At 36.0% G+C, this 9,381-nt stretch overlaps 1 protein-coding gene and 2 non-coding genes across 3 annotated transcripts; 2 read left to right on the top strand and 1 right to left on the bottom strand.

Moving 5' to 3' along the window:
• Positions 1-4,285: 4,285 nt before the first annotated feature.
• On the top strand, positions 4,286-4,478 carry LOC114361001 (U2 spliceosomal RNA). The gene has a single exon (XR_003656560.1). It is a non-coding gene; the product is annotated as a U2 spliceosomal RNA (small nuclear RNA).
• Positions 4,479-6,045: 1,567 nt separating this feature from the next.
• LOC114361002 (U2 spliceosomal RNA) lies at positions 6,046-6,238 on the top strand. The gene has a single exon (XR_003656561.1). It is a non-coding gene; the product is annotated as a U2 spliceosomal RNA (small nuclear RNA).
• Positions 6,239-8,187: 1,949 nt separating this feature from the next.
• Uxt (Uxt prefoldin-like subunit) lies at positions 8,188-9,083 on the bottom strand. The gene is made up of 2 exons (XM_028315894.1): positions 8,829-9,083; positions 8,188-8,740 (listed from the first exon to the last, which is right to left on the bottom strand). Exon 2 carries the CDS (start codon positions 8,730-8,732, stop codon positions 8,274-8,276), a length of 459 nt encoding a protein of 152 aa, XP_028171695.1. The 5' UTR covers positions 8,733-8,740; positions 8,829-9,083; the 3' UTR covers positions 8,188-8,273.
• Positions 9,084-9,381: the final 298 nt, after the last annotated feature.

Below are 9,381 nucleotides of genomic sequence, written 5' to 3'. Positions count from 1 at the left end.
CGGAATTGTAAAAATATTAAGCCATCCTCAGTTAAGAGTATGTACCCGCGCAGGGCGGACGGCCGGTCCTAGCTAAGCAAGTGTAAGCATTTTTCATTTGATATTACACGTTTGTTATCGTTTCATTTGTAACCATTTGATCTATTACGATAAATATAAGGGTACCTCAGTTTAGGATGGACCAGGCGTCGACTGGTATGCTTAGAATAGCGTTCAGGTTAGGTGAGAAAGAGAGATACGGAACTTTTTTCTCAGACATCGACACATAGAATACACGCAGCCTCCCCCTTTTCGATCAAACGGTTTTATGTTCTAAATTTTTCCTGTCGGCTTTTGGGTGCAGTTTGGAACTAGTTCCGAGTGTGCCCGGAGCCGTCCCACGACCAGCCACACAATCACAGCAATAGCCCGGGTTAAGTTTCCTCGTTCGCGACGGTAGGTGAGTACGCAAGTGAGCAGTCGCCGCAGGGGTTATTCAAGATCGAGCATCGTTCCATGTTACGTTACGATTGTGTTTTGTTAATGTTATTTGTTTTATCCGTACCATATGACACTTTAGAGCTAAGAAGTTTCGCTGTACATACTATAATGATAATTGTGTCTCTAACCATTCCAGCGTGGATTAAACTAACATTTGAATTGAGGAATGGAATTGATTACATTTACAGTAAGATATGGACAACAGTTAGCGACACAATGATTAGATTTGTTAAGGAACTAAGGTATGCACCGAGAGAGCACTGAATCCCACTTTTTAGCTCTAAACTGACAACCACCATGTACTTTATTCCTTGTATAGTAAGTAATGTATCCGTTATTCCGATCTCTCCATAGATTTCTTCATATCTAATAGAAGTGTTAATGCAGGCTACACAACACATATTACAATAGAAATGTATTGATTTTTCATCATCAGTATTCAACCGACATGCCGTAATTTGCAGATACTTGGAGCCGTTAATGTTTTGACTATATTTTCTGGCAAGATTAAGAAAGTGTTAAGAGACATTTTGTACTTTAAATGATGTTTGATTATGTAATTTTTAGTCCGGATTTTATACTTGAGTGATTCACTGTGCAACAGCCGCTACAAGACCACAATGGATATAAATGCGATCGTGCCGATTTGAAACCATTCGCAATTGAAGTTTTGTAAGTTATGGGTTGACAATTTTTCTAAATTAATATAAAGACTCGAGTTTGAAACATCGAAGTATTTAGTCCACAGTGATCATGGGGGCTAACCCACAGAAAAAGTACAAAATTCGGTGTTGACTTTAAAGCTCATGTTTGTATGTATTAATATGTATGTAGATTTATTGAAATTGCCCTTTCGGCTACGTCAGTTCTTATTGTTTGAAAATTTGTATTTAGATGATAGTTTATTTGTGTTCAAAAATTGTATCTAATGTTTTTGCTTTACATTTTTAGTATTTTCGAATCCGTCTACGAAATGTTTGGATTATCAATGTAAAATGAAATAAATACATATGTAATTATTTTCAAAATTAATTATAAATAAAAAAAACAATATATGTAGAATATTTGGTTTCACGTTTGGGTATTATGGTTCCTAAATTTTCGAAATTGTAATAGACTCTATTGTATGTAGCATTTCATTTTTGGAAGTTAGAAAACATTTAGGTGTACCAAATAGCTGTATCAACTTTTCTATACGTGAGAAAAATTCATTAAGGGAAATGCTGAAATTTAGGTAGTTATGAAATAAGTATCATTCGTTTATAATGTGTGATTATATTAACTGACAAAACTGAGCACGGATATACTATTAGGATGTCTTAATACAAATACTGCCGACGCTTAATGATAATTAAGTAAGATGAACTCGAACGCCCATTGTTTGGATAACATTGTCAAGTGAAACAATAAGTAGTCCCAAGCGATCAAAAGAAAAGCGTTCATAATTTTGTATTCGAAAGTAATTGTATTAATTTTTATAATATCCTTGTGGTCTTCATTCGTAACAGCGATACACGTTCTTTTTAATACTTTGTGTATTTGTGTTTAGTTAAATTTGTTTTGCGAGCTACGTTCGTAGCTGTTCGTTTAATATATTTGTAAACTACGACTAGCGGATGCGGACACCAGTGATAAAAATTAGTGACAAAATTTTGAAAAATAAACGAAATTATTTTAGGGTGTAATTTTTGTCATTTCTCCCACTGCAAGGGGGCGCGTTCCACTGTGCAGCTTCCACGCTGGGAGGAATGGCGAAGGTTGAAATTTAAATTTGACTAGTGTTTAGGCGTCGTTTCGGTATCCTCGCATTTCGGCTAAGTGATAAGGAGCCCGCGTCCGCTTGTTACGATATATTTAGTACAAATTTCATGATGTTAAGGTTTACGAGGCTCAAAGCTTTTCTTTCGAAGCGCCCGCGCCGCCGCCCCCCGCCCCGCCTACGATATAATGACTCGTGTATAAAATTTTATTCAAAAAGAGTATTTTTGTATTGAATATTTCTAAAGTTGGTGTAAAGGTCAAAATTTCGTAAATTATAGCAATGACAAGAGAAGACATTAGGTAAATTTAGAATGTCATGCGTTTTTTGTATTTAATTTTAAGAATAGTATCGGATATTAAACGTTTAGGAGCATTAACCATTTGTAAATAAAAAGTTGAGAGGCGCGGGTGCAGGACGGCGGAGCGGTCGCTGTTTATATAGATAAAAAAATATATAAATAACTCAAAGATGTTTATATGGTTCTGGATGTAAAAAAGATAAATTTAAAAGAAAGTTTAAGGTGAAAAAGCGAAAAATTGTAAACGATTCCTCGGTATTTGTCTTAGAATGGCTACTAGTGGGTCACTATTGTAATCTGTGGGCCTCAGGCAAGTCATACCTAATGTCACGAAACTAAACCTAACCTAATACGCATTAATTATTACGGTTCTTAATACTACAACAATACTTATACATTAATATAATATCACATTGTCATAATGCTTATAATTTACGAGCGTGTGTCTTTGTCCGTGAATGTTAGGATCTAACCACTGTTGGTGTATTAGACATAAAGTGGAGTTAATATTGTGGAAGTTAAAATTGTATCAAAATTGAGATCCCGAGGCCGCGAGGCCGTGGATCGTGCAAATTGCGTTCGTATAATATTGGCGGTTCTAAAATCTGTTGTTCAAAATTATCAAAATTAATCGATTGAGTATTTGAAATACGGTGAAACATAAGTTGTATCTCTACTAGCAATGTCAGCATGGAGACTTGTTGATACCAGTGAGGGATGTTTCTTCGTGAATATAACGAGTAATAAAGCTAAGCTTTTATTTGAATTCTGTCTTTTATTTATATGCCCTTACAGTCCCATCTATGTCGACATTAAGCACAACCAAATTAATAATTGAGCCAACTTAATAATTTTAAATTAAACCAATTCGTTGCAACCCTCATTTTCGAAGCCTTTGCTGTGACATGAAAAAAATCTAACGATTCGTGTATCAAGCCAGTACTTATTATTATTATGTGATCAAGCGCGTACCGGAAGGCGCAGCGTGGGACGTCCACCTACAAGGTGGACCGACGACATCGTGAAGGTAGCAGGGAAGCGCTGGATGCAGGCCGCTACCAATCGATCAATGTGGAAAGCATTAGGGGAGGCCTATGTTCAGCAGTGGACGTCCTATGGCTGACATGATGATGATGATGATGATACTTATTATTATTATGTGATCAAGCGCCATAGAAGTTTAAAACTCTCTTCTGTTTTTTTTTCTCTGGTTTGTTGGACTCGGATTACTTATATTTTTGGATTTTTAAATTGTTTTGTTGTATTAAAAAAATAGGCAACGATTTGTTCACCAAATAAATAATGCAAAAATAAATTTAAAAAATAAAATAAAAGTAGGTAATATGTAAAATTACTTAAGATTGTTTTCGGCAAATAGAAATAACAAGCAACACATTTTATTGTTTAGCAACCAAATTCCACAAGCCGATTTAATTACAATATTATTTTTTTAAATAAAATAGGTAATGTTGAAGGACCACTTCTCCACTGCGAAAATATCATGCACTAAATACTACTACTAACTACACACACAATCACAATGAGTTTCAATAGAGGGCGCTGAAGTCGTGCCAGAAATAGCATTCACAACACAAAGCATCACAAACCAAACTTAGCGACCGCTTGCTTCAGTGAGTCACACTTGGAGAAACAGATGGCACACTCGATTCCGGAGCAATATTTTAGCCCGCGGTGTCCAGATTTTTTTTCCTTTCATGACCTCCCTCGGGTCGCCCAGTTTCGACATCGCTTCTCGGCCTTTTGGCTAAGATCAAAGTGTAGTATCTGTTCTTTTCAGCTTAATATCTGAAAGTTCCCTCACTGAGGGACCAGTATATTAAACTGATTTTTGTCCTTTGAGAGGATGTTCGGGGCTCGCTCCACTCCTCTCACGGGTCGGCCCGGCATTGCAGTGCCGCCGGGATCGGCCCACATAAAACTTAAATAAGTCCACCACTGGGACGCCTTGAACTCCATTCATGGTGTCCCAGAAAGAAACTACAACTCATCATGACTGACCCTCGTAGACTAGAGGGTAACTCGTACTAAGTTCGCGTTGTCTCCAGGAACCCATGACCATATCGCTCTAAGAAAGCTGATGCTAGGTAGACTAGCAAAATATAAAATTCCAAGTAGGTACATGCGAAGTGTCCCGTAATACATATTTTATTAGTCTGAGATAGAGATAAAGGATCTCAAATGCGAGGTAAAAAATATTTTTTACGTGCAGACAGTTGGACTGCTTTCAGCCGGTCTGCGAAACACTGTGCAATGAACATTTTACACCGTTTTTTTTTCTTGTCTTTCGCGGTCATTTTGAACCGTTTGATTAGCCATAAAAGATAGATCTAATTTATTTTTCTAAACATATTCTTCTATCGTGGGTAAGTTGTCAGATAAAGTAGTCAAGTCTTTTGGAAAACTAAAATAAATATCGGATGTTTTTTGAACATTTTCACGGTAGCTAGGAAGTAAACCTACACAATACCACAGTATAAACCGAAGTTACTGTTTGTAGCAAAACAGCAATACAGGATAACTGGCTGAGGAAGTTTTATGTCTCTAAGTTCGTCTTCCTACCAATTTAATGGCATTGAACAATAAAAACCTGCAGTCCATGCATCTAATATTTTGCTCGAGTAAGCAGACTCATACGCAATACTCATTCATTGGTAAGCACGGCTCATTTTAACCCCAAATGCTAATTTCATGCAAGCTCCTTCCAAACGGCTCCTGTCTCCCACCTTGGGCACCCTTGGGGCTGACAAATATTCAAATTAATTAAAATTAACCCTAATTTATCAGCTGAGAGCAGCAGGATTTGAGTCGATTGCGGTCTTGAAGACCTAATTGAATTTTGTATGGACTCTTCAGATTATATTAGTTGCCGCTTAACCACTCAAGCTTGTAAGGGTGATTTTTGCAAAGTGAGATATCCAGAAAAGACCGTCAAGTATGCACTAGAACTTATCTGGTGGGTTAATAACTGGCGACATCAATTAAGTTCAAACAAAAGTACTTATTAATGAACTCAACTGAAATATTAATAAAAATGCAAAAAAAAAATACTTTAGTCAATGACTTTAGTCTGTATTATCAATGACTGTCTGTCGCTTAAACAGCTAAACCAATTTTGACGAATTTTGCTATGGAAGGCTATCTTTTCTCGCAAAGGGTTAAAAGGAGATAAAAGATATTATTATTGAAATACCATAGTCACTATCTTTTTTAGTAATTTTTCCAGTACAAATAATACAGTCGTTTATGTGGAACTAAAACTAAACGGCCACAGCAGGTAACTAAACTACTCAAGTAGTTCTCATGGACGCCGACAGAGTGCGCTAGGGCTCCGTTGAAAAGCAAACCCAACGTGCTCGGTGCACAATAGCAGCTGTCACAGCTGTCTACACCAAGATGTCACTGCACATCGAGAAGCTAAATTCTGTACCGCGGTGTCCAGATTTTTTTTCCTATAAAGACCTCCCTCGGGTCGCCCAGTTTCGACATCGCTTCTCGGCCTTTTGGCTAAGATCAAAGTGTAGTATCTGTTCTTTTCAGCTTAATATCTGAAAGTTCCCTCACTGAGGGACCAGTATATTAAACTGATTTTTGTCCTTTGAGAGGATGTTCGGGGCTCGCTCCACTCCTCTCACGGGTCGGCCCGGCATTGCAGTGCCGCCGGGATCGGCTCACATAAAACTTAATCCCCGTTGGAACGCCATGAAGCTTGTAGTGTGCCAACTTAGAAATACTAAACCAATACGTAGTCCTCGGTCACTTGAGAACTTCTCTTTTCAACCGACTTCAAAAAAGGAGGAGGTTCTCAATTCGACCCGTATGTTTTTTTTTTCTATGTTTGTTACGCGATAACTCCGCCAATTATGAACCGATTTGAACAAATCTTTTTTCGGCGTATAGGTAATACCTCAAGGGTGGTCCCATTTAAATTTAATAATAGAAAAAACAACCCCCAAGGGTGGAAAATTGGGGATGAACTTTTTTATACGCAATATCTCCGCCGATTATAAATCAATTTGAACGATTATTTTTTTGTTGAATAGGTATTATCAAAAGGGTGGTTTCATGCGAATTTGAAGAAAATATTTCACCCACAAGGGTGGAAAATTGGGGATGAACTTTTTTATACGCAATATTTTTTAATTTTTAGTTTTTTTTGTGTTCACGCATTTGAAGTCGGTTTTATTTTTTTTTAAAGTTCAAAAACTACTGAACGAATTTTGATGAAACTGTACAGTATTATTGTTTATTACATCATAATAACAACGATTTAATTTCACGCAGGCGAAGTGGTGAGCAAAAGCTTACATTATCAAAATTATTAATAGCTTTGGTTCGGACTCTTTTTAATGTTTTATAAATTTTTATTAGGTAAGACATTTTCTAATGCATGTTAGGGGCCATCCATAAAGTACGTCACACGAATTTCATGATTTTTTGACCCCTCCCCCGTCCTTGTCACAGGTGGTCACATTTCTAAGACCCCCCCTCCGTAGTGTGACGTCACATGTTTTGCAATTTCACATCGAAAAATTATTAAATTAACAAAAAAAATAGAAACAATAAAATCACGCGCGAGGTACGGTGCTTTTGGCAGCATTATAGGCCAGTAGAATTAGATTTTAAATCTGAAATAATTCCTACAAAAGATTTTATTGATTTAATGTCTTCATTGGTTGCCCATTAACTCTCCTAGGTTTTCGACTTCGACGGAGTTGTGCTTAAGTGGTGGGGGTATTTTTTAGTATAATTTAGGTATATTTCAAATTACGCGATTAGTACCTCTAGATATATTAGATTTTGAAATGTGATGTCACGAAACTTAGGACCCCTCCCACCCCTTGTCACACCATGTCACACTTTGTCGACCCCCTCCCCCCCTCTTTACGTGTGACGTACTTTATGGATGACCCCTTAAAAATCTGAAACATAATTTTCCTTGTGAGTTTGTGAAAAGGCACTAAGTACCTTACAACATGGTAATGACAAAATTAATTTGTGATAATTAATTACCTACCTACCTAATTGTAAATCAATGTTTTTAATGATTAATTGAATCATGAAGTAATTCATTGTTATAATATCACTTAAATTAAGATGACAATATCATGGTTCAGAACTTAAGCATATTTAAAATGTTCTCAAATTCTTATTTAATAAAAAAGTGGTAACAACTTCCAGTATTTCTAGCAAGGAGTTACCTTCATCCTACATCACCTCCACCTTTGTTGATCACAAACTAATGATAATAATAATCTATCTACTTAACTACAGTACACAAGGTGGTATCAGAGACAGATATTTTAATCCATAAGAAATAGGAAGATCCATCCAAGAAAGTATGCAAGATCAAAATATGGCCAATCAAAATGAGTTTGTCTTTTTGAATAAGGCAATATTATCTTTTCCAGTTTTTTCTGGCATTCGTCACTCGATTCATTTTTGTAAGATGCCCGGGTAAAGAAGAAAATAAAGAATTAACTGCTTGAGACCACCTTTAACCCAATACTAATCTACTGCTATTTAATTAATATGTGAACTTTCTATTGTAGATGTTGACATAATGTTACAAAGAGTAAAAAAACTACAATGTAAAATTCACACATTCATTAATAATAATAAAATATCATTTCATTGGACAATTCATTTATTTTTCTGATTTTTAATCAACTTTTTAACATTCCAGATGCATGTACAACAATATTTACCTTAAACCTAAGTTGTATCGGTCTTTTTCTTCAAGCCTTTATCCTGCAGTTCAGCTATCCCGAACAACATTAATTTTATATGGGCCTTTATCTCCGCTGCTTTGTTCTGTATCGTTTCCCCTTGTTTCTCAAATGCCTTTATTCTTACATCTAAATATTTATTTGCTTCTTCTAAGCTAAATTGTAGGTAATGATTCAATCCTATATTCACAAGCAGTTCTGATGTATCTGGCACAGAAGCTTCCATAAAAAAGTTACAACCTAAGTTCACTTGAGTCTTGAATCCATTAGGATGCATACTTTTGTCTGCTACCACTTTCAATGTGTGTTTTTGTTGAAGAAGATCGGCGATTTCAGCGTTATTTGCGACAAGTTGTGATTCCACTCCCCGCAAATCTTGTTTCAAAACATCGTTTATGAATCTCTCGTATTCCAATATCCTGTCTTGAACGTTACCTTGAGCCATTTTATTCTCTGGAAAAGAGAGAAAATGAGAACTGAACTGCTTTGAAAAGAAAATAGGTATACATAACCTATAAATGTAAAGAAAAAAATACGTTACCTTGTTGCTAATGCCTCATTATAAATTTCCGAAAAGTTTGCTTAGTAAAACAACAAACATAGTAACAACAGCTTTATTATTCGTGCTTATAATGAAACTTTTCTCGATTTTTAATACCAAAACAAGTCATCCAAAATAATTATTTCTATGAGAATGACATCAATGACATTTGGTCCAGTTTACGAAGATAGTCAAAACATCTATTCAGAATTTAGAATATCCGGCTGAAGGAACTGCTCACTGGCACTGCTGGCCAAAAGCGCAATCCATGCGGTTTTGAAACAAGTATTCTTTTTCTTTATTAAAATGTCACTAAACCCAGAGAAACAAACTTTTGTAGTAGAATGTTCATTATTAATACGACTTTCGTAAATGCACGTGATCTTAAGAATCTCATTTCACGCCATCTAGTATCTAAAGTTTGAACCAAGTGATTTTCGTTTTGTCTTAGAACTGTCTTCGTAAATGCTTCCTTATAGCGCCATCTATCTTTTATAGTATGAACTAGGTACGGTGGTCAGTGCCATCTATCTTTTATAACATAAACTAGGTA

This window comes from Ostrinia furnacalis, unplaced genomic scaffold (assembly GCF_004193835.3).
Source record: "Ostrinia furnacalis isolate ACB-3 unplaced genomic scaffold, ASM419383v2 OfSCF5357, whole genome shotgun sequence".
NCBI lineage: Eukaryota > Metazoa > Arthropoda > Insecta > Lepidoptera > Crambidae > Ostrinia > Ostrinia furnacalis.
The sequence above is the reverse complement of the archived record's forward strand: the minus strand, read 5'-3'. Positions and strand labels throughout refer to the sequence as shown.

Coding starts and splice junctions, on each gene's coding strand:
- Uxt (XM_028315894.1), bottom strand. CDS start 8,732: ATGGCTCAAGGTAACGTTCAAGACAGGATATTGGAATACGAGAGATTC.